Genomic DNA, 22812 nt, shown 5'->3' with positions numbered 1-22812 from the left:
ATGCGCATGCGCCAAAATGGCGGCGATGCTCGCGCATGCGCAGTAGCGGTTCCGAGGCCGCGCATGCGCAGTGCGCGAGGACACAACTGCGCATGCGGAGCAGAAACAGGCGCCTATATAAAGAGCGTGGCAGCGGCCGCGGTTGCGCATAGATCGTGGTTGTGCGCGGCTGCTCGATGCTCTGCTGCTCCGCGCCGCTTGGAGCCGCCGCGAAGCCGCCGCGAAGCCGCTGGGAGCCGCCGGGAAGGAGCTCGGAGCCGCCGCGAAGCCCCTCGAAGCCGCCGCCAAGCCGCTCGCAGTTTCGGGAAGCCGCTGGGGGTCGCCGGGAAGCCCTTCGGAGCCGCCGGGAAGGAGTTGGGAGCCGCCGCGAAGCCGTTCGGAGCCGCCGGGAAGGAGCTTCGAACAGCCGCGAAGCCGCTCGGAGTTTCGGGAAGCCCTTCGGAGCCGCCACGAAGCCGCTCGGAGCCGCCGCGAAGCCGCCGGGAAGCCCTTCGGAGCCGCCGGGAAGGAGCTCGGAGTTTCGGGAAGCCGCTCGGAGCCGCCGCGAAGCCGCCCCGAAGCCGCCGGGAAGCCCTTCGGAGCCGCCGGGACGGAGCTTCGAACAGCCGCGAAGCCGCTCCGAGCCGCCGCGAAGCCCTTCGGAGCCGCCACGAAACCGTTCGGAGTCGCTACGAAGCCACTCGGAGTTTCGGAAAGCCCTTCGGAACCGCCGCGAAGCCGCCGGGAAGGAGCTCGGAGTTTCGCGAAGCCGCTCGGAGCCGCCGCGAAGCTTCTAGAACCCCCGGGAAGGAGCTCGGAGCCGCCGCAAAGCCCCTCGGAGCCGCCGGGAAGGAGGTTCGAACAGCCGAGGTATGGGGCATTTTTGGGGCACTTGTGGGGCTCCTTTTTGGTCTCTTTCGGGTCTCTTTTGGGGCTCGTTTTGGGGCTCGTTTTGGGTCTCTTTTGGGTCTCTTTTGGGGCTGTTTTGGGTCTCTTTTGGGGCTCTTTTGGGTCTCTTTTGGGGCTCGTTTTGGGGCTCGTTTTGGGGCTCGTTTTGGGGCTCGTTTTGGGGCTCGTTTTGGGTCTCTTTTGGGGCTGTTTTGGGTCTCTTTTGGGGCTCTTTTGGGGCTCTTTTGGGTCTCTTTTGGGGCTCGTTTTGGGGCTCGTTTTGGGGCTCGTTTTGGGGCTCGTTTTGGGTCTCTTTTGGGGCTCCTTTTGGGTCTCTTTTGGGTCTCTTTTGGGGCTCCTTTTGGGGCTCGTTTTGGGTCTTTTTTGGGTCTTTTTTGGGGCTCGTTTTGGGTCTCTTTTGGGGCTGTTTTGGGGCTCTTTTGGGGCTGTTTTGGGGCTCTTTTGGGGTCTTTTTGGTCTCCTGTGAGGCTCCTTTCTGGCTCTCTTTTGGGGCTGTTTTGGGGCTGTTTTGGGGCTCGTTTTGGGGCTCGTTTTGGGGCTGTTTTTGGGCTGTTTTGGGGCTGTTTTGGGGCTCATTTTGGGTCTCTTTTGGGGCTCGTTTTGGGGCTCGTTTTGGGGCTCGTTTTGGGGCTCGTTTTGGGGCTCGTTTTGGGGCTCGTTTTGGGGCTCGTTTTGGGGCTCGTTTTGGGGCTCGTTTTGGGGCTCGTTTTGGGTCTCTTTTGGGGCTCGTTTTGGGGCTCGTTTGGGGGCTCGTTTTGGGGCTCTTTTGGGGCTCTTTTGGGGCTCATTTTGGGTCTCTTTTGGGGCTCGTTTTGGGGCTCGTTTTGGGGCTGTTTTGGGTCTCTTTTGGGGCTCGTTTTGGGTCTCTTTTGGGTCTCTTTTGGGGCTCATTTTGGGTCTCTTTTGGGGCTCGTTTTGGGTCTCTTTTGGGTCTCTTTTGGGTCTCTTTTGGGGCTCGTTTTGGGGCTCGTTTTGGGGCTCTTTTGGGTCTCTTTTGGGGCTCGTTTTGGGTCTCTTTTGGGTCTCTTTTGGGTCTCTTTTGGGTCTCTTTTGGGGCTCGTTTTGGGGCTCGTTTTGGGGCTCTTTTGGGGCTCTTTTGGGGCTCGTTTTGGGTCTCTTTTGGGTCTCTTTTGGGTCTCTTTTGGGGCTCGTTTTGGGGCTCGTTTTGGGGCTCTTTTGGGTCTCTTTTGGGGCTCGTTTTGGGTCTCTTTTGGGTCTCTTTTGGGTCTCTTTTGGGTCTCTTTTGGGGCTCGTTTTGGGGCTCGTTTTGGGGCTCGTTTTGGGTCTCTTTTGGGGCTCGTTTTGGGTCTCTGGGGCTCTTTTGGGGCTCGTTTTGGGTCTCTTTTGGGTCTCTTTTGGGGCTCTTTTGGGGCTCGTTTTGGGGCTGTTTTGGGGCTGTTTTGGGTCTCTTTTGGGTCTCTTTTGGGGCTCGTTTTGGGGCTCTTTTGGGGCTCTTTTGGGGCTCTTTTGTGGCTCTTTTGGGGCTCGTTTTGGGTCTCTGGGGCTCGTTTTGGGTCTCTTTTGGGGCTCTTTTGGGGCTCGTTTTGGGTCTCTGGGGCTCGTTTTGGGGCTGTTTTGGGGCTGTTTTGGGGCTGTTTTGGGGCTCGTTTTGGGGCTGTTTTGGGTCTCTTTTGGGGCTCGTTTTGGGTCTCTTTTGGGGCTCGTTTTGGGGCTCGTTTTGGGGCTCGTTTTGGGGCTCTTTTGGGTCTCTTTTGGGGCTCGTTTTGGGTCTTTTGGGTCCCTTTTGGGGCTCGTTTTGGGTCTCTTTTGGGTCTCTTTTGGGGCTGTTTTGGGTCTCTTTTGGGTCTCTTTTGGGTCTCTTTTGGGGCTCGTTTTGGGGCTCGTTTTGGGGCTCATTTTGGGGCTCGTTTTGGGTCTCTTTTGGGGCTCGTTTTGGGGCTGTTTTGGGGCTGTTTTGGGGCTGTTTTGGGGCTCGTTTTGGGGCTCTTTTGGGGCTCGTTTTGGGGCTCTTTTGGGGCTCTTTTGGGGCTGTTTTGGGGCTGTTTTGGGGCTCGTTTTGGGTCTCTTTTGGGGCTGTTTTGGGGCTGTTTTGGGTCTCTTTTGGGTCTCTTTTGGGTCTCTTTTGGGGCTCGTTTTGGGGCTCTTTTGGGGCTCTTTTGGGGCTCGTTTTGGGGCTGTTTTGGGGCTCGTTTTGGGTCTCTTTTGGGGCTCGTTTTGGGGCTCTTTTGGGGCTCTTTTGTGGCTCGTTTTGGTGCTGTTTTGGGGCTCGTTTTGGGTCTCTTTTGGGGCTCGTTTTGGGGCTCTTTTGGGGCTCTTTTGGGGCTCGTTTTGGGTCTCTTTTGGGGCTCGTTTTGGGGCTCGTTTTGGGTCTATTTTGGGGCTCGTTTTGGGGCTCTTTTGGGGCTCGTTTTGGGGCTCTTTTGGGGCTGTTTTGGGGCTGTTTTGGGGCTGTTTTGGGGCTCGTTTTGGGGCTCTTTTGGGGCTCGTTTTGGGGCTCTTTTGGGTCTCTTTTGGGTCTCTTTTGGGGCTCGTTTTGGGGCTGTTTTTGGGCTGTTTTGGGGCTGTTTTGGGGCTCATTTTGGGTCTCTTTTGGGGCTCGTTTTGGGGCTCGTTTTGGGGCTCGTTTTGGGGCTCGTTTTGGGGCTCGTTTTGGGGCTCGTTTTGGGGCTCGTTTTGGGTCTCTTTTGGGGCTCGTTTTGGGGCTCGTTTGGGGGCTCGTTTTGGGGCTCTTTTGGGGCTCTTTTGGGGCTCTTTTGGGGCTCATTTTGGGTCTCTTTTGGGGCTCGTTTTGGGGCTCGTTTTGGGGCTGTTTTGGGTCTCTTTTGGGGCTCGTTTTGGGTCTCTTTTGGGTCTCTTTTGGGGCTCATTTTGGGTCTCTTTTGGGGCTCGTTTTGGGTCTCTTTTGGGTCTCTTTTGGGTCTCTTTTGGGGCTCGTTTTGGGGCTCGTTTTGGGGCTCTTTTGGGTCTCTTTTGGGGCTCGTTTTGGGTCTCTTTTGGGTCTCTTTTGGGTCTCTTTTGGGTCTCTTTTGGGGCTCGTTTTGGGGCTCGTTTTGGGGCTCTTTTGGGGCTGTTTTGGGGCTGTTTTGGGGCTCGTTTTGGGGCTCTTTTGGGTCTCTTTTGGGGCTCGTTTTGGGTCTCTGGGGCTCTTTTGGGGCTCGTTTTGGGTCTCTTTTGGGTCTCTTTTGGGGCTCTTTTGGGGCTCGTTTTGGGGCTGTTTTGGGGCTGTTTTGGGTCTCTTTTGGGTCTCTTTTGGGGCTCGTTTTGGGGCTCTTTTGGGGCTCTTTTGGGGCTCTTTTGTGGCTCTTTTGGGGCTCGTTTTGGGTCTCTGGGGCTCGTTTTGGGTCTCTTTTGGGGCTCTTTTGGGGCTCGTTTTGGGTCTCTGGGGCTCGTTTTGGGGCTGTTTTGGGGCTGTTTTGGGGCTGTTTTGGGGCTCGTTTTGGGGCTGTTTTGGGTCTCTTTTGGGGCTCGTTTTGGGTCTCTTTTGGGGCTCGTTTTGGGGCTCGTTTTGGGGCTCGTTTTGGGGCTCTTTTGGGTCTCTTTTGGGGCTCGTTTTGGGTCTTTTGGGTCCCTTTTGGGGCTCGTTTTGGGTCTCTTTTGGGTCTCTTTTGGGGCTGTTTTGGGTCTCTTTTGGGTCTCTTTTGGGTCTCTTTTGGGGCTCGTTTTGGGGCTCGTTTTGGGGCTCATTTTGGGGCTCGTTTTGGGTCTCTTTTGGGGCTCGTTTTGGGGCTCGTTTTGGGGCTCTTTTGGGGCTCGTTTTGGGGCTCTTTTGGGGCTCTTTTGGGGCTGTTTTGTGGCTGTTTTGGGGCTCGTTTTGGGTCTCTTTTGGGGCTGTTTTGGGGCTGTTTTGGGTCTCTTTTGGGTCTCTTTTGGGTCTCTTTTGGGGCTCTTTTGGGGCTCTTTTGGCTCTCTTTTGGGTCTCTTTTGGGTCTCTTTTGGGTCTCTTTTGGGGCTCGTTTTGGGGCTCTTTTGGGGCTCTTTTGGGGCTCGTTTTGGGGCTGTTTTGGGGCTCGTTTTGGGTCTCTTTTGGGGCTCGTTTTGGGGCTCTTTTGGGGCTCTTTTGTGGCTCGTTTTGGTGCTGTTTTGGGGCTCGTTTTGGGTCTCTTTTGGGGCTCGTTTTGGGGCTCTTTTGGGGCTCTTTTGGGGCTCGTTTTGGGTCTCTTTTGGGGCTCGTTTTGGGGCTCGTTTTGGGTCTATTTTGGGGCTCGTTTTGGGGCTCTTTTGGGGCTCGTTTTGGGGCTCTTTTGGGGCTGTTTTGGGGCTGTTTTGGGGCTGTTTTGGGGCTCGTTTTGGGGCTCTTTTGGGGCTCGTTTTGGGGCTCTTTTGGGTCTCTTTTGGGTCTCTTTTGGGGCTCGTTTTGGGGCTGTTTTTGGGCTGTTTTGGGGCTGTTTTGGGGCTCATTTTGGGTCTCTTTTGGGGCTCGTTTTGGGGCTCTTTTGGGGCTCGTTTTGGGGCTGTTTTGGGGCTGTTTTGGGGCTGTTTTGGGGCTGTTTTGGGTCTCTTTTGGGGCTCTTTTGGGTCTCTTTTGGGGCTCGTTTTGGGTCTCTTTTGGGGCTCGTTTTGGGGCTGTTTTGGGTCTCTTTTGGGTCTCTTTTGGGGCTCTTTTGGGTCTCTTTTGGGGCTCGTTTTGGGTCTCTTTTGGGGCTCTTTTGGGGCTGTTTTGGGCCTCGTTTTGGGGCTGTTTTGGGGCTCGTTTTGGGGCTGTTTTGGGGCTGTTTTGGGTCTCTTTTGGGTCTCTTTTGGGGCTCGTTTTGGGTCTCTTTTGGGGCTCGTTTTGAGTCTCTTTTGGGTCTCTTTTGGGGCTCGTTTTGGGTCTCTTTTGGGTCTCTTTTGGGGCTCGTTTTGGGTCTCTTTTGGGTCTCTTTTGGGGCTCGTTTTGGGTCTCTTTTGGGGCTCGTTTTGGGGCTGTTTTGGGTCTCTTTTGGGGCTCGTTTTGGGTCTCTTTTGGGTCTCTTTTGGGTCTCTTTTGGGGCTCGTTTTGGGGCTCGTTTTGAGTCTCTTTTGGGTCTCTTTTGGGGCTCGTTTTGGGTCTCTTTTGGGGCTCTTTTGGGGCTCGTTTTGGGTTTCTTTTGGGGCTCGTTTTGGGGCTCTTTTGGGTCTCTTTTGGGTCTCTTTTGGGGCTCGTTTTGGGGCTCGTTTTGAGTCTCTTTTGGGTCTCTTTTGGGGCTCGTTTTGGGTCTCTTTTGGGGCTCTTTTGGGGCTCGTTTTGGGTTTCTTTTGGGGCTCGTTTTGGGGCTCTTTTGGGGTCTTTTTGGTCTCCTGTGAGGCTCCTTTCTGGCTCTCTTTTGGGGCTCGTTTTGGGTCTCTTGGGTCTCTTTTGGGGCTCGTTTTGGGGCTCGTTTTGGGGCTGTTTTGGGGCTCTTTTGGGGCTCTTTTGGGGCTCATTTTGGGTCTCTTTTGGGGCTCGTTTTGGGGCTCGTTTTGGGGCTGTTTTGGGTCTCTTTTGGGGCTCGTTTTGGGTCTCTTTTGGGTCTCTTTTGGGGCTCATTTTGGGTCTCTTTTGGGGCTCGTTTTGGGTCTCTTTTGGGTCTCTTTTGGGTCTCTTTTGGGGCTCGTTTTGGGGCTCGTTTTGGGGCTCTTTTGGGTCTCTTTTGGGGCTCGTTTTGGGTCTCTTTTGGGTCTCTTTTGGGTCTCTTTTGGGTCTCTTTTGGGGCTCGTTTTGGGGCTCGTTTTGGGGCTCTTTTGGGGCTCTTTTGGGGCTCGTTTTGGGGCTCGTTTTGGGGCTCGTTTTGGGTCTCTTTTGGGGCTCGTTTTGGGTCTCTGGGGCTCTTTTGGGGCTCGTTTTGGGTCTCTTTTGGGTCTCTTTTGGGGCTCTTTTGGGGCTCGTTTTGGGGCTGTTTTGGGGCTGTTTTGGGTCTCTTTTGGGTCTCTTTTGGGGCTCGTTTTGGGGCTCTTTTGGGGCTCTTTTGGGGCTCTTTTGTGGCTCTTTTGGGGCTCGTTTTGGGTCTCTGGGGCTCGTTTTGGGTCTCTTTTGGGGCTCTTTTGGGGCTCGTTTTGGGTCTCTGGGGCTCGTTTTGGGGCTGTTTTGGGGCTGTTTTGGGGCTGTTTTGGGGCTCGTTTTGGGGCTGTTTTGGGTCTCTTTTGGGGCTCGTTTTGGGTCTCTTTTGGGGCTCGTTTTGGGGCTCGTTTTGGGGCTCGTTTTGGGGCTCTTTTGGGTCTCTTTTGGGGCTCGTTTTGGGTCTTTTGGGTCCCTTTTGGGGCTCGTTTTGGGTCTCTTTTGGGTCTCTTTTGGGGCTGTTTTGGGTCTCTTTTGGGTCTCTTTTGGGTCTCTTTTGGGGCTCGTTTTGGGGCTCGTTTTGGGGCTCATTTTGGGGCTCGTTTTGGGTCTCTTTTGGGGCTCGTTTTGGGGCTGTTTTGGGGCTGTTTTGGGGCTGTTTTGGGGCTCGTTTTGGGGCTCTTTTGGGGCTCGTTTTGGGGCTCTTTTGGGGCTCTTTTGGGGCTGTTTTGGGGCTGTTTTGGGGCTCGTTTTGGGTCTCTTTTGGGGCTGTTTTGGGGCTGTTTTGGGTCTCTTTTGGGTCTCTTTTGGGTCTCTTTTGGGGCTCGTTTTGGGGCTCTTTTGGGGCTCTTTTGGGGCTCGTTTTGGGGCTGTTTTGGGGCTCGTTTTGGGTCTCTTTTGGGGCTCGTTTTGGGGCTCTTTTGGGGCTCTTTTGTGGCTCGTTTTGGTGCTGTTTTGGGGCTCGTTTTGGGTCTCTTTTGGGGCTCGTTTTGGGGCTCTTTTGGGGCTCTTTTGGGGCTCGTTTTGGGTCTCTTTTGGGGCTCGTTTTGGGGCTCGTTTTGGGTCTATTTTGGGGCTCGTTTTGGGGCTCTTTTGGGGCTCGTTTTGGGGCTCTTTTGGGGCTGTTTTGGGGCTGTTTTGGGGCTGTTTTGGGGCTCGTTTTGGGGCTCTTTTGGGGCTCGTTTTGGGGCTCTTTTGGGTCTCTTTTGGGTCTCTTTTGGGGCTCGTTTTGGGGCTGTTTTTGGGCTGTTTTGGGGCTGTTTTGGGGCTCATTTTGGGTCTCTTTTGGGGCTCGTTTTGGGGCTCGTTTTGGGGCTCGTTTTGGGGCTCGTTTTGGGGCTCGTTTTGGGGCTCGTTTTGGGGCTCGTTTTGGGTCTCTTTTGGGGCTCGTTTTGGGGCTCGTTTGGGGGCTCGTTTTGGGGCTCTTTTGGGGCTCTTTTGGGGCTCTTTTGGGGCTCATTTTGGGTCTCTTTTGGGGCTCGTTTTGGGGCTCGTTTTGGGGCTGTTTTGGGTCTCTTTTGGGGCTCGTTTTGGGTCTCTTTTGGGTCTCTTTTGGGGCTCATTTTGGGTCTCTTTTGGGGCTCGTTTTGGGTCTCTTTTGGGTCTCTTTTGGGTCTCTTTTGGGGCTCGTTTTGGGGCTCGTTTTGGGGCTCTTTTGGGTCTCTTTTGGGGCTCGTTTTGGGTCTCTTTTGGGTCTCTTTTGGGTCTCTTTTGGGGCTCGTTTTGGGGCTCGTTTTGGGGCTCTTTTGGGGCTCTTTTGGGGCTCGTTTTGGGGCTCTTTTGGGTCTCTTTTGGGGCTCGTTTTGGGTCTCTGGGGCTCTTTTGGGGCTCGTTTTGGGTCTCTTTTGGGTCTCTTTTGGGGCTCTTTTGGGGCTCGTTTTGGGGCTGTTTTGGGGCTGTTTTGGGTCTCTTTTGGGTCTCTTTTGGGGCTCGTTTTGGGGCTCTTTTGGGGCTCTTTTGGGGCTCTTTTGTGGCTCTTTTGGGGCTCGTTTTGGGTCTCTTTTGGGGCTCTTTTGGGGCTCGTTTTGGGTCTCTGGGGCTCGTTTTGGGGCTGTTTTGGGGCTGTTTTGGGGCTGTTTTGGGGCTCGTTTTGGGGCTGTTTTGGGTCTCTTTTGGGGCTCGTTTTGGGTCTCTTTTGGGGCTCGTTTTGGGGCTCGTTTTGGGGCTCGTTTTGGGGCTCTTTTGGGTCTCTTTTGGGGCTCGTTTTGGGTCTTTTGGGTCCCTTTTGGGGCTCGTTTTGGGTCTCTTTTGGGTCTCTTTTGGGGCTGTTTTGGGTCTCTTTTGGGTCTCTTTTGGGTCTCTTTTGGGGCTCGTTTTGGGGCTCGTTTTGGGGCTCATTTTGGGGCTCGTTTTGGGTCTCTTTTGGGGCTCGTTTTGGGGCTGTTTTGGGGCTGTTTTGGGGCTGTTTTGGGGCTCGTTTTGGGGCTCTTTTGGGGCTCGTTTTGGGGCTCTTTTGGGGCTCTTTTGGGGCTGTTTTGTGGCTGTTTTGGGGCTCGTTTTGGGTCTCTTTTGGGGCTGTTTTGGGGCTGTTTTGGGTCTCTTTTGGGTCTCTTTTGGGTCTCTTTTGGGGCTCTTTTGGGGCTCTTTTGGGTCTCTTTTGGGTCTCTTTTGGGTCTCTTTTGGGGCTCGTTTTGGGGCTCTTTTGGGGCTCTTTTGGGGCTCGTTTTGGGGCTGTTTTGGGGCTCGTTTTGGGTCTCTTTTGGGGCTCGTTTTGGGGCTCTTTTGGGGCTCTTTTGTGGCTCGTTTTGGTGCTGTTTTGGGGCTCGTTTTGGGTCTCTTTTGGGGCTCGTTTTGGGGCTCTTTTGGGGCTCTTTTGGGGCTCGTTTTGGGTCTCTTTTGGGGCTCGTTTTGGGGCTCGTTTTGGGTCTATTTTGGGGCTCGTTTTGGGGCTCTTTTGGGGCTCGTTTTGGGGCTCTTTTGGGGCTGTTTTGGGGCTGTTTTGGGGCTGTTTTGGGGCTCGTTTTGGGGCTCTTTTGGGGCTCGTTTTGGGGCTCTTTTGGGTCTCTTTTGGGTCTCTTTTGGGGCTCGTTTTGGGGCTGTTTTTGGGCTGTTTTGGGGCTGTTTTGGGGCTCATTTTGGGTCTCTTTTGGGGCTCGTTTTGGGGCTCTTTTGGGGCTCGTTTTGGGGCTGTTTTGGGGCTGTTTTGGGGCTGTTTTGGGGCTGTTTTGGGTCTCTTTTGGGGCTCTTTTGGGTCTCTTTTGGGGCTCGTTTTGGGTCTCTTTTGGGGCTCGTTTTGGGGCTGTTTTGGGTCTCTTTTGGGTCTCTTTTGGGGCTCTTTTGGGTCTCTTTTGGGGCTCGTTTTGGGTCTCTTTTGGGGCTCTTTTGGGGCTGTTTTGGGCCTCGTTTTGGGGCTGTTTTGGGGCTCGTTTTGGGGCTGTTTTGGGGCTGTTTTGGGTCTCTTTTGGGTCTCTTTTGGGGCTCGTTTTGGGTCTCTTTTGGGGCTCGTTTTGAGTCTCTTTTGGGTCTCTTTTGGGGCTCGTTTTGGGTCTCTTTTGGGTCTCTTTTGGGGCTCGTTTTGGGTCTCTTTTGGGTCTCTTTTGGGGCTCGTTTTGGGTCTCTTTTGGGGCTCGTTTTGGGGCTGTTTTGGGTCTCTTTTGGGGCTCGTTTTGGGTCTCTTTTGGGTCTCTTTTGGGTCTCTTTTGGGGCTCGTTTTGGGGCTCGTTTTGAGTCTCTTTTGGGTCTCTTTTGGGGCTCGTTTTGGGTCTCTTTTGGGGCTCTTTTGGGGCTCGTTTTGGGTTTCTTTTGGGGCTCGTTTTGGGGCTCTTTTGGGGTCTTTTTGGTCTCCTGTGAGGCTCCTTTCTGGCTCTCTTTTGGGGCTCGTTTTGGGTCTCTTGGGTCTCTTTTGGGGCTCGTTTTGGGGCTCGTTTTGGGTCTTGTTTTGGGTCTCATTTGGGGCTCGTTTTGGGCCTCTTTTGGGGCTCGTTTTGGGGCTCTTTTGGGTCTCTTTTGGGGCTCTTTTGGGGCTCTTTTGGGGCTCTTTTGGGTCTCTTTTGGGTCTCTTTTGGGGCTCTTTTGGGGCTCGTTTTGAGTCTCTTTTGGGGCTCGTTTTGGGGCTCTTTTGGGGCTCGTTTTGGGGCTGTTTTGGGGCTCTTTTGGGTCTCTTTTGGGTCTCTTTTGGGTCTCTTTTGGGGCTCGTTTTGGGGCTCTTTTGGGGCTCTTTTGGGGCTCTTTTGGGGCTCTTTTGGGGCTCTTTTGGGGCTCGTTTTGGGTCTCTGGGGCTCGTTTTGGGTCTCTTTTGGGGCTCTTTTGGGGCTCGTTTTGGGTCTCTGGGGCTCGTTTTGGGGCTGTTTTGGGGCTGTTTTGGGGCTGTTTTGGGGCTGTTTTGGGGCTCGTTTTGGGTCTCTTTTGGGTCTCTTTTGGGGCTCTTTTGGGGCTCGTTTTGGGTCTCTTTTGGGGCTCGTTTTGGGTCTCTTTTGGGGCTCGTTTTGGGGCTCGTTTTGGGGCTCGTTTTGGGGCTCTTTTGGGTCTCTTTTGGGGCTCGTTTTGGGGCTGTTTTGGGGCTGTTTTGGGGCTGTTTTGGGGCTGTTTTGGGGCTCGTTTTGGGTCTCTTTTGGGTCTCTTTTGGGGCTCTTTTGGGGCTCGTTTTGGGTCTCTTTTGGGGCTCGTTTTGGGTCTCTTTTGGGGCTCGTTTTGGGGCTCGTTTTGGGGCTCGTTTTGGGGCTCTTTTGGGTCTCTTTTGGGGCTCGTTTTGGGTCTTTTGGGTCCCTTTTGGGGCTCGTTTTGGGTCTCTTTTGGGGCTCTTTTGGGGCTGTTTTGGGTCTCTTTTGGGTCTCTTTTGGGTCTCTTTTGGGGCTCGTTTTGGGGTCATTTTGGGGCTCGTTTTGGGTCTCTTTTGGGGCTCGTTTTGGGGCTGTTTTGGGGCTGTTTTGGGGCTCGTTTTGGGTCTCTTTTGGGTCTCTTTTGGGTCTCTTTTGGGTCTCTTTTGGGGCTCGTTTTGGGGCTCTTTTGGGGCTCTTTTGGGGCTCTTTTGGGGCTGTTTTGGGGCTGTTTTGGGGCTCGTTTTGGGGCTCTTTTGGGTCTCTTTTGGGGCTGTTTTGGGTCTCTTTTGGGTCTCTTTTGGGGCTCTTTTGGGGCTCTTTTGGGGCTCTTTTGGGGCTCTTTTGGGGCTCGTTTTGGGGCTGTTTTGGGGCTCGTTTTGGGTCTCTTTTGGGGCTCGTTTTGGGGCTCTTTTGGGGCTCTTTTGGGGCTCGTTTTGGGGCTGTTTTGGGGCTCGTTTTGGGTCTCTTTTGGGGCTCGTTTTGGGGCTCTTTTGGGGCTCTTTTGGGGCTCGTTTTGGGTCTCTTTTGGGGCTCGTTTTGGGGCTCGTTTTGGGTCTCTTTTGGGGCTCCTTTTGGGGCTGTTTTGGGTCTCTTTTGGGTCTCTTTTGGGTCTCGTTTCTGGCTCTCTTTTGGGTCCCTTTTAGGGCTCTTTTGGGGCTCGTTTTGGGTCTCTTTTGGGGCTCGTTTTGGGTCTCTTTTGGGTCTCTTTTGGGTCTCTTTTGGGGCTCGTTTTGGGTCTCTTTTGGGGCTGTTTTGGGTCTCTTTTGGGGCTCGTTTTGGGGCTCGTTTTGGGTCTCTTTTGGGGCTCGTTTTGGGGCTCGTTTGGGGGCTCGTTTTGGGGCTCTTTTGGGGCTCTTTTGGGGCTCTTTTGGGGCTCATTTTGGGTCTCTTTTGGGGCTCGTTTTGGGTCTCTGGGGCTTGTTTTGGGTCTCTGGGGCTCGTTTTGGGTCTCTTTTGGGGCTCTTTTGGGGCTCGTTTTGGGGCTGTTTTGGGGCTGTTTTGGGTCTCTTTTGGGTCTCTTTTGGGGCTCGTTTTGGGTCTCTTTTGGGTCTCTTTTGGGGCTCGTTTTGGGTCTCTTTTGGGTCTCTTTTGGGGCTCGTTTTGGGTCTCTTTTGGGTCTCTTTTGGGGCTCGTTTTGGGGCTCGTTTTGGGGCTGTTTTGGGGCTCGTTTTGGGTCTCTTTTGGGGCTCGTTTTGGGGCTCGTTTTGGGGCTGTTTTGGGGCTCTTTTGGGGCTCTTTTGGGGCTCGTTTTGGGGCTCGTTTTGGGGCTCGTTTTGGGGCTCCTTTTGGGGCTCGTTTTGGGTCTTTTTTGGGTCTTTTTTGGGGCGCGTTTTGGGTCTCTTTTGGGGCTGTTTTGGGTCTCTTTTGGGGCTCGTTTTGGGGCTTGTTTTGGGGCTGTTTTGGGTCTCTTTTGGGGCTGTTTTGGGTCTCTTTTGGGGCTGTTTTGGGGCTCTTTTGGGGTCTTTTTGGTCTCCTGTGAGGCTCCTTTCTGGCTCTCTTTTGGGTCTCTTTTGGGGCTCGTTTTGGGGCTGTTTTGGGTCTCTTTTGGGGCTCGTTTTGGGTCTCTTTTGGGGCTGTTTTGGGGCTGTTTTGGGGCTGTTTTGGGGCTCGTTTTGGGTCTCTTTTGGGGCTCTTTTGGGTCTCTTTTGGGGCTCTTTTGGTTCTCTTTTGGGGCTCGTTTTGGGTCTCTTTTGGGTCTCTTTTGGGGCTCGTTTTGGGGCTCGTTTTGGGGCTCGTTTTGGGGCTCGTTTTGGGGCTCATTTTGGGTCTCTTTTGGGGCTCGTTTTGGGGCTCTTTTGGGGCTCGTTTTGGGGCTGTTTTGGGGCTCTTTTGGGTCTCTTTTGGGTCTCTTTTGGGTCTCTTTTGGGGCTCGTTTTGGGGCTCTTTTGGGGCTCTTTTGGGGCTCTTTTGGGGCTCTTTTGGGGCTCGTTTTGGGTCTCTGGGGCTCGTTTTGGGGCTCTTTTGGGGCTGTTTTGGGGCTCTTTTGGGGCTGTTTTGGGGCTGTTTTGGGGCTCGTTTTGGGGCTGTTTTGGGTCTCTTTTGGGGCTGTTTTGGGTCTCTTTTGGGGCTCGTTTTGGGGCTCGTTTTGGGGCTCGTTTTGGGGCTCTTTTGGGTCTCTTTTGGGGCTCGTTTTGGGTCTTTTGGGTCCCTTTTGGGGCTCGTTTTGGGTCTCTTTTGGGGCTCTTTTGGGGCTGTTTTGGGTCTCTTTTGGGTCTCTTTTGGGTCTCTTTTGGGGCTCGTTTTGGGTCTCTTTTGGGGCTGTTTTGGGGCTCGTTTTGGGGCTCGTTTTGGGTCTCTTTTGGGTCTCTTTTGGGGCTCGTTTTGGGGCTCGTTTTGGGGCTCTTTTGGGGCTCTTTTGGGGCTCGTTTTGGGGCTCGTTTTGGGGCTCTTTTGGGGCTCGTTTTGGGGCTCTTTTGGGTCTCTTTTGGGTCTCTTTTGGGGCTCTTTTGGGGCTCGTTTTGGGGCTCGTTTTGGGGCTCGTTTTGGGTCTCTTTTGGGGCTCGTTTTGGGTCTCTGGGGCTCGTTTTGGGTCTCTTTTGGGGCTCTTTTGGGGCTCGTTTTGGGGCTGTTTTGGGGCTGTTTTGGGTCTCTTTTGGGTCTCTTTTGGGGCTCGTTTTGGGTCTCTGGGGCTCGTTTTGGGTCTCTTTTGGGGCTCTTTTGGGGCTCGTTTTGGGGCTCGTTTTGGGGCTCGTTTTGGGGCTCCTTTTGGGGCTCGTTTTGGGTCTTTTTTGGGTCTTTTTTTGGGGCGCGTTTTGGGGCTGTTTTGGGGCTGTTTTGGGGCTGTTTTGGGGCTCGTTTTGGGGCTTGTTTTGGGGCTGTTTTGGGTCTCTTTTGGGGCTGTTTTGGGTCTCTTTTGGGGCTGTTTTGGGGCTCTTTTGGGGTCTTTTTGGTCTCCTGTGAGGCTCCTTTCTGGCTCTCTTTTGGGTCTCTTTTGGGGCTCGTTTTGGGGCTGTTTTGGGTCTCTTTTGGGGCTCGTTTTGGGTCTCTTTTGGGGCTGTTTTGGGGCTGTTTTGGGGCTGTTTTGGGGCTCGTTTTGGGTCTCTTTTGGGGCTCTTTTGGGTCTCTTTTGGGGCTCTTTTGGTTCTCTTTTGGGGCTCGTTTTGGGTCTCTTTTGGGTCTCTTTTGGGGCTCGTTTTGGGGCTCGTTTTGGGGCTCGTTTTGGGGCTCGTTTTGGGGCTCATTTTGGGTCTCTTTTGGGGCTCGTTTTGGGGCTCTTTTGGGGCTCGTTTTGGGGCTCTTTTGGGGCTCGTTTTGGGGCTGTTTTGGGGCTCTTTTGGGTCTCTTTTGGGTCTCTTTTGGGTCTCTTTTGGGGCTCGTTTTGGGGCTCTTTTGGGGCTCTTTTGGGGCTCTTTTGGGGCTCTTTTGGGGCTCTTTTGGGGCTCGTTTTGGGTCTCTGGGCCTCGTTTTGGGGCTCTTTTGGGGCTGTTTTGGGGCTGTTTTGGGGCTGTTTTGGGGCTGTTTTGGGGCTCGTTTTGGGGCTGTTTTGGGGCTCGTTTTGGGGCTGTTTTGGGTCTCTTTTGGGGCTCGTTTTGGGGCTCGTTTTGGGGCTCGTTTTGGGGCTCTTTTGGGTCTCTTTTGGGGCTCGTTTTGGGTCTTTTGGGTCCCTTTTGGGGCTCGTTTTGGGTCTCTTTTGGGGCTCTTTTGGGGCTGTTTTGGGTCTCTTTTGGGTCTCTTTTGGGTCTCTTTTGGGGCTCGTTTTGGGGCTCTTTTGGGGCTGTTTTGGGGCTGTTTTGGGGCTGTTTTGGGGCTCGTTTTGGGTCTCTTTTGGGGCTCTTTTGGGTCTCTTTTGGGTCTCTTTTGGGTCTCTTTTGGGGCTCTTTTGGGGCTCGTTTTGGGGCTCTTTTGGGGCTCTTTTGGGGCTGTTTTGGGGCTGTTTTGGGTCTCTTTTGGGGCTGTTTTGGGGCTCGTTTTGGGGCTCTTTTGGGGCTGTTTTGGGGCTGTTTTGGGGCTCGTTTTGGGGCTCTTTTGGGTCTCTTTTGGGGCTGTTTTGGGGCTCTTTTGGGGCTCTTTTGGCTCTCTTTTGGGTCTCTTTTGGGTCTCTTTTGGGGCTCGTTTTGGGGCTGTTTTTGGGCTGTTTTGGGGCTGTTTTGGGGCTCATTTTGGGTCTCTTTTGGGGCTCGTTTTGGGGCTCTTTTGGGGCTCTTTTGGGGCTCGTTTTGGGGCTGTTTTGGGGCTCGTTTTTGGGCTGTTTTGGGGCTGTTTTGGGGCTCATTTTGGGTCTCTTTTGGGGCTCGTTTTGGGTCTCTTTTGGGGCTCGTTTTGGGGCTCGTTTTGGGGCTCTTTTGGGGCTCGTTTTGGGGCTCGTTTTGGGGCTCTTTTGGGGCTCGTTTTGGGGCTCGTTTTGGGTCTCTGGAGCTCGTTTTGGGTCTCTGGGGCTCGTTTTGGGTCTCTTTTGGGGCTGTTTTGGGGCTCGTTTTGGGGCTCGTTTTGGGGCTCTTTTGGGGCTCTTTTGGGGCTCTTTTGGGGCTCGTTTTGGGTCTCTTTTGGGGCTCGTTTTGGGGCTGTTTTGGGGCTCTTTTGGGTCTCTTTTGGGTCTCTTTTGGGTCTCTTTTGGGGCTCGTTTTGGGGCTCGTTTTGGGGCTCTTTTGGGGCTCTTTTGGGGCTCGTTTTGGGGCTCGTTTTGGGTCTCTTTTGGGGCTCGTTTTGGGTCTCTGGGGCTCGTTTTGGGTCTCTTTTGGGGCTCTTTTGGGGCTCGTTTTGGGGCTGTTTTGGGGCTGTTTTGGGTCTCTTTTGGGTCTCTTTTGGGGCTCGTTTTGGGTCTCTGGGGCTCGTTTTGGGTCTCTTTTGGGGCTCTTTTGGGGCTCGTTTTGGGTCTCTGGGGCTCGTTTTGGGGCTGTTTTGGGGCTGTTTTGGGGCTGTTTTGGGGCTGTTTTGGGGCTGTTTTGGGGCTCGTTTTGGGGCTGTTTTGGGGTCTCTTTTGGGGCTCGTTTTGGGTCTCTTTTGGGGCTCGTTTTGGGGCTCGTTTTGGGGCTCGTTTTTGGGGCTCTTTTGGGTCTCTTTTGGGGCTCGTTTTGGGTCTTTTGGGGCTCGTTTTGGGGCTCGTTTTGGGTCTCTTTTGGGGCTCTTTTGGGGCTGTTTTGGGTCTCTTTTGGGTCTCTTTTGGGTCTCTTTTGGGTCTCTTTTGGGGCTCGTTTTGGGGCTCGTTTTGGGTCTCTTTTGGGGCTCTTTTGGGGCTGTTTTGGGTCTCTTTTGGGTCTCTTTTGGGTCTCTTTTGGGGCTCGTTTTGGGGCTGTTTTGGGGCTGTTTTGGGGCTGTTTTGGGGCTCGTTTTGGGGCTCTTTTGGGGCTCGTTTTGGGGCTCTTTTGGGGCTCTTTTGGGGCTGTTTTGGGGCTGTTTTGGGGCTCGTTTTGGGTCTCTTTTGGGGGCTGTTTTGGGGCTGTTTTGGGTCTCTTTTGGGTCTCTTTTGGGTCTCTTTTGGGGCTCTTTTGGGGCTCTTTTGGCTCTCTTTTGGGTCTCTTTTGGGTCTCTTTTGGGTCTCTTTTGGGGCTCGTTTTGGGGCTCTTTTGGGGCTCTTTTGGGGCTCGTTTTTGGGTCTCTTTTGGGGCTCGTTTTGGGGCTCGTTTTGGGTCTATTTTGGGGCTCGTTTTGGGGCTCTTTTGGGGCTCGTTTTGGGGCTCTTTTGGGGCTGTTTTGGGGCTGTTTTGGGGCTGTTTTGGGGCTCGTTTTGGGGGCTCTTTTGGGGCTCGTTTTGGGTCTCTTTTGGGTCTCTTTTGGGTCTCTTTTGGGGCTCGTTTTGGGGCTGTTTTTTGGGCTGTTTTGGGGGCTGTTTTTGGGGCTCATTTTGGGTCTCTTTTGGGGCTCGTTTTGGGGCTCTTTTGGGGCTCGTTTTGGGGCTGTTTTGGGGCTGTTTTGGGGCTGTTTTGGGGCTGTTTTGGGTCTCTTTTGGGGCTCTTTTGGGTCTCTTTTGGGGCTCGTTTTGGGTCTCTTTTGGGGCTCGTTTTGGGGCTGTTTTGGGTCTCTTTTGGGTCTCTTTTGGGGCTCTTTTGGGTCTCTTTTGGGGCTCGTTTTGGGTCTCTTTTGGGGCTCTTTTGGGGCTGTTTTGGGGCCTCGTTTTGGGGCTGTTTTGGGGCTCGTTTTGGGGCTGTTTTGGGGCTGTTTTGGGTCTCTTTTGGGTCTCTTTTGGGGCTCGTTTTGGGTCTCTTTTGGGGCTCGTTTTGAGTCTCTTTTGGGTCATCTTTGGCGGCTCGTTTTGGGTCTCTTTTGGGTCTCTTTTGGGGCTCGTTTTGGGTCTCTTTTGGGTCTCTTTTGGGGCTCGTTTTGGGTCTCTTTTGGGGCTCGTTTTGGGGCTGTTTTGGGTCTCTTTTGGGGCTCGTTTTGGGTCTCTTTTGGGTCTCTTTTGGGTCTCTTTTGGGGCTCGTTTTGGGGCTCGTTTTGAGTCTCTTTTGGGTCTCTTTTGGGGCTCGTTTTTGGGTCTCTTTTGGGGCTCTTTTGGGGCTCGTTTTGGGTTTCTTTTGGGGCTCGTTTTGGGTCTCTTTTGGGTCTCTTTTGGGTCTCTTTTGGGGCTCGTTTTGGGGCTCGTTTTGAGTCTCTTTTGGGTCTCTTTTGGGGCTCGTTTTGGGTCTCTTTTGGGTCTCTTTTGGGGCTCGTTTTGGGTCTCTTTTGGGGCTCTTTTGGGGCTCGTTTTGGGTTTTCTTTTGGGGCTCGTTTTGGGGCTCTTTTGGGGTCTTTTTGGTCTCCTGTGAGGCTCCTTTCTGGCTCTCTTTTGGGGCTCGTTTTGGGTCCTCTTGGGTCTCTTTTGGGGCTCGTTTTGGGGCTCGTTTTGGGTCTTGTTTTGGGTCTCATTTGGGGCTCGTTTTGGGCCTCTTTTGGGGCTCGGTTTTGGGGGCTCTTTTGGGTCTCTTTTGGGGCTCTTTTGGGGCTCTTTTGGGGCTCTTTTGGGTCTCTTTTGGGGCTCGTTTTGGGGCTGTTTTGGGGCTCTGTTGGGGCTCGTTTTGGGTCTCTTTTGGGGCTCTTTTGGGGCTCGTTTTGAGGTCTCTTTTGGGGCTCGTTTTGGGGCTCTTTTGGGGCTCGTTTTGGGCTGTTTTGGGGCTCTTTTGGGTCTCTTTTGGGTCTCTTTTGGGTCTCTTTTGGGGCTCGTTTTGGGGCTCTTTTGGGCTCTTTTGGGGCTCTTTTGGGGCTCTTTTGGGGCTCTTTTGGGGCTCGTTTTGGGTCTCTGGGGCTCGTTTTGGGTCTCTTTTGGGGCTCTTTTGGGGCTCGTTTTGAGTCTCTTTTGGGGGCTCGTTTTGGGGCTCTTTTGGGGCTCGTTTTGGGGCTGTTTTGGGGCTCTTTTGGGTCTCTTTTGGGTCTCTTTTGGGTCTCTTTTGGGGCTCGTTTTGGGGCTCTTTTGGGTCTCTTTTGGGTCTCTTTTGGGTCTCTTTTGGGGCTCGTTTTGGGGCTCTTTTGGGGCTCTTTTGGGGCTCTTTTGGGGCTCTTTTGGGGCTGTTTTGGGGCTGTTTTGGGGCTCGTTTTGGGGCTCTTTTGGGTCTCTTTTGGGGCTGTTTTGGGGCTGTTTTGGGGCTCGTTTTGGGGCTCGTTTTGGGGCTCTTTTGGGGCTGTTTTGGGGCTGTTTTGGGGCTCGTTTTGGGTCTCGTTTTGGGTCTCTTTTGGGTCTCTTTTGGGGCTCGTTTTGGGGCTCGTTTTGGGTCTCTTTTGGGTCTCTTTTGGGGCTCGTTTTGGGGCTCGTTTTGGGTCTCTTTTGGGTCTCTTTTGGGGCTGTTTTGGGTCTCTTTTGGGGCTCGTTTTGGGTCTCTTTTGGGGCTCGTTTTGGGGCTCGTTTTGGGTCTCTTTTGGGGCTGTTTTGGGGCTGTTTTGGGGCTTGTTTTGGGTCTCTTTTGGGTCTCTTTTGGGGCTCTTTTGGGGCTCTTTTGGGGCTCGTTTTGGGTCTCTTTTGGGGCTCTTTTGGGGCTCGTTTTGGGGCTCGTTTTGGGGCTCTTTTGGGTCTCTTTTGGGGCTCGTTTTGGGGCTCGTTTTGGGGCTCGTTTTGGGTCTCTTTTGGGGCTCGTTTTGGGTCTCGTTTTGGGTCTCTTTTGGGGCTCTTTTGGGGCTCGTTTTGGGTCTCTTTTGGGGCTCGTTTTGGGTCTCTTTTGGGTCTCTTTTGGGGCTCGTTTTGGGTCTCGTTTTGGGTCTCGTTTTGGGTCTCTTTTGGGTCTCTTTTGGGGGTCGTTTTGGGGCTGTTTTGGGTCTCTTTTGGGGCTCGTTTTGGGGCTCGTTTTGGGTCTCTTTTGGGGCTCGTTTTGGGTCTCTTTTGGGTCTCTTTTGGGGCTCGTTTTGGGGCTCGTTTTGGGGCTCGTTTTGGGGCTCGTTTTGGGTCTCTTTTGGGGCTCGTTTTGGGTCTCTTTTGGGGCTCGTTTTGGGTCTCTTTTGGGTCTCGTTTTGGGTCTCTTTTGGGTCTCTTTAGGGGCTCGTTTTGGGTCTCTTTTGGGTCTCTTTTGGGTCTCTTTTGGGGCTCATTTTGGGTCTCTTTTGGGGCTCATTTTGGGTCTCTTTTGGGGCTCTTTTCGGGCTCTTTTGGGGCTCGTTTTGGGTCTTTTTTGGGTCTTTTTTGGGGCTCGTTTTGGGTCTCTTTTGGGGCACTTCTGGGGCTCCTTTGTTGCTCTAATATGTGGCTTGCAGGGCACTTTCGGGGTTCTTTCTGGGGCTCCTTTGGGGGCACTTATGGGGATGTTTTGGGGCACTTAGGGGCTTTTCTGGGGCACTAATATGTGGCTTGCAGGGCAGTGCTGCGTGGCTTGCAGGGCTCTTTTAGGGCTGTTTTAGGGCTCTTTTGGGGCACTTATGGGGATGTTTTGGGGCACTTACGGGGCTTTTCTGGGGCACTAATATGTGGCTTGCAGGGCAGTGCTGCGTGGCTTGCAGGGCTCTTTTAGGGCTCTTTTGGGGCTCCTTTGGGGGCACTTATGGGGATGTTTTGGGGCACTTACGGGGCTTTTCTGGGGCACTAATATGTGGCTTGCACGGCTCTTTAGCGGCTCCTTTTTGCGGCTCATTTTAGGGTTCCTTTTAGGGCTCCTTTGGGGCACTTGTGGAGCTCTTCTTGTGCTCTAATATGTGGCTTGCAGGGCAATGATGCGTGGCTTGCAGGGCTCCTTTGGGGTTCTTTAGGGTCTCTTTTGGGGCTCCTTTGGTTCTCCCATATGTGGTTTGCAGGGCTCCTTTGGGGCTCTTTTGGGGCTCTTTTGGGGCTCGTTTTGGTCTCCTGTGCGGCTCCTTTCTGGCTCTCTTTTGGGGCTCTTTTGTGCCACTTATGCGGCTTTTTTGGGGCACTTCTGGGGCTCTTCTGGTGCTCTCATATGTGGCTTGCAAGCCAGTGACGTGTGGCTTGTAGGGCTCGTTTTGGGGTCTCTTTTGGGGTCTCTTTTGGGGTCTCTTTTGGGGCATTTGTGGGGCTTTTTTGGGGCCCTTGTGGGGCTCTTCTGGTGCTCTAATATGTGGCTGGCAGGGCTCTTTTGGGGCTCGTTTTGGGGCTCTTTAGGGGCTCCTTTCCGGCTCCTTTAGGGCTCTTTAGGGGCTCCTTTGAAGCCCCTTTAGGGCTCTTCTGGTGCTCTAATGTGTGGCTTGCAGGGCAGTGATGTGTGGCTTGCAGGGCACTTTCGGGGCTCTTTTTGGGGCTCCTTTGGGGCTCTTTTGGGGCCCTTATGGGGTTTTTCTGGGGCCCTTGTGGGTCTCTTCTGGTGCTCTAATATGTGGCTAATATGCGCAGGAACTTCTTTGCAGTGAGGTGAGGAGCACTGGCACAGGCTGCCCAGGGAGGTGGTGGAGTCTCCTTATCTGGAGTTGTTCAAGACCTGCCTGGATGCCGACCTGTGCGCCCTGCTGTAGGGAACCTGCATGGGCAGGAAGTTGGACTCCATGAGCTCTGCAGCTCCCTTCCAACCCCTCGACCAAGTGAGGTGCCAAAAGAAGAGGTGTCTCCTAAACAGGCTTCTGCTGAGTGCTGTCCTCGTCTTGGGGTTTGTACAATGCCCACCTTTCTTCTCTAACCCACTTTGTTGAGGACCACGTGTGAGGCTTTCTTCTTTCTTGGTAGGCTTGGCGACTCCTCCACCAGACGTAGCAGGCATTTTGGGACGTCCAAGGTTCCGCAGTGAACGTCTCCTGTTCCTGGTCAAGGTGTGGGCGTTCCAGGACATAAAGGTATCTTCATGCTTTCCCCAAGTGCCAAGTACCCCGCCAGATGCTGTTTGCCTTTTGGCACCCCCTCAGTTGCTGTAATGTCTGCGCCTTGATTCTTGGAGTGGGGTAAGTGACACCTTTGAAAACAAGCGATATTTTAGGTTAAAAACAGGGATTTCTATGAAAATAAGCGATATTTAAGGTTAAAAACAGGGATTTCTATGAAAATAAGCGTTATTTTAGGGGAAAAAACAGGGATTTCTATGAAAATAAGCGATATTTAAGGTTAAAAACAGGGATTTCTATGAAAATAAGCGATATTTAAGGGGGAAAAACAGGGATTTCTATGAAAATAAGCGATATTTCAGGGGAAAAACAGGGATTTCCATGAAAATAAGCGATATTTTAGGGGAAAAACAGGGATTTCCATGAAAATAAGCGATATTTTAGGGGAAAAACAGGGATTTCTGTGAAAATAAGCGATATTTAAGGTTAAAAACAGGGATTTCTATGAAAATAAGTGATTTTTAAGGTTAAAAACAGGGATTTCCAGGAAAATAAGCGATATTTAAGGTTAAAAACAGGGATTTCTAGAAAAATAAGCGATATTTCAGGATAAAAATAGGGATTTCCTTGAAAATAAGCAATATTTCAGGGGAAAAATAGGGATTTCTATGAAAATAAGTGATATTTCAGGGGAAAAACAGGGATTTATATGAAAACAAGCGATATTTTAGGGGAAAAACAGGGATTTCTATGAAAATAAGCGATATTTGAGGTTAAAAACAGGGATTTCTATGAAAATAAGCGATATTTTAGGGTTAAAAACAGGGATTTCTATGAAAATAAGTGATATTTTAGGGTTAAAAACAGGGATTTCTATGAAAATAAGCGATATTTTACAGGAAAAACAGGGATTTCTATGAAAATAAGCGATATTTTAGTGGAAAAACAGGGATTTCTATGAAAATAAGCGATATTTTAGAGGAAAAACAGGGATTTCTATGAAAATAAGCGATATTTTAGGGGAAAAACAGGGATTTCTATGAAAATAAGCGATATTTAAGGGGGAAAACAGGGATTTCCATGAAAATAAGCGATATTTAAGGGGAAAAACAGGGATTTCCTTGAAAATAAGCGATATTTTAGGGGAAAAACAGGGATTCCCATGAAAATAAGCGATATTTTAAGGGAAAAACAGGGATTTCTATGAAAATAAGCGATATTTCAGGTTTAAAACAGGGATTTCTATGAAAATAAGCGATATTTCAGGTTAAAAACAGGGATTTCTATGAAAATAAGCGATATTTTAGGGGAAAAACAGGGATTTCTATGAAAATAAGCGATATTTCAGGAGAAAAACAGGGATTTCTATGAAAATAAGTGATATTTAAGGGGAAA

At 52.4% G+C, this 22812-nt stretch overlaps 1 protein-coding gene across 1 annotated transcript; it reads left to right on the top strand.

Moving 5' to 3' along the window:
* Positions 1-21166, top strand: LOC125686996 (uncharacterized). The gene is made up of 3 exons (XM_048931707.1): positions 1-42; positions 383-849; positions 21013-21166. The coding sequence occupies exons 1-3, from the start codon at positions 1-3 to the stop codon at positions 21149-21151; spliced, it is 648 nt and encodes a 215-aa protein (XP_048787664.1). The 3' UTR covers positions 21152-21166.
* The last annotated feature ends 1646 nt before the right edge of the window (positions 21167-22812 follow it).

Source organism: Lagopus muta, chromosome Z (genome assembly GCF_023343835.1).
Source record: "Lagopus muta isolate bLagMut1 chromosome Z, bLagMut1 primary, whole genome shotgun sequence".
NCBI classification, from domain to species: Eukaryota; Metazoa; Chordata; class Aves; order Galliformes; family Phasianidae; genus Lagopus; species Lagopus muta.
The sequence above is the reverse complement of the archived record's forward strand: the minus strand, read 5'-3'. Positions and strand labels throughout refer to the sequence as shown.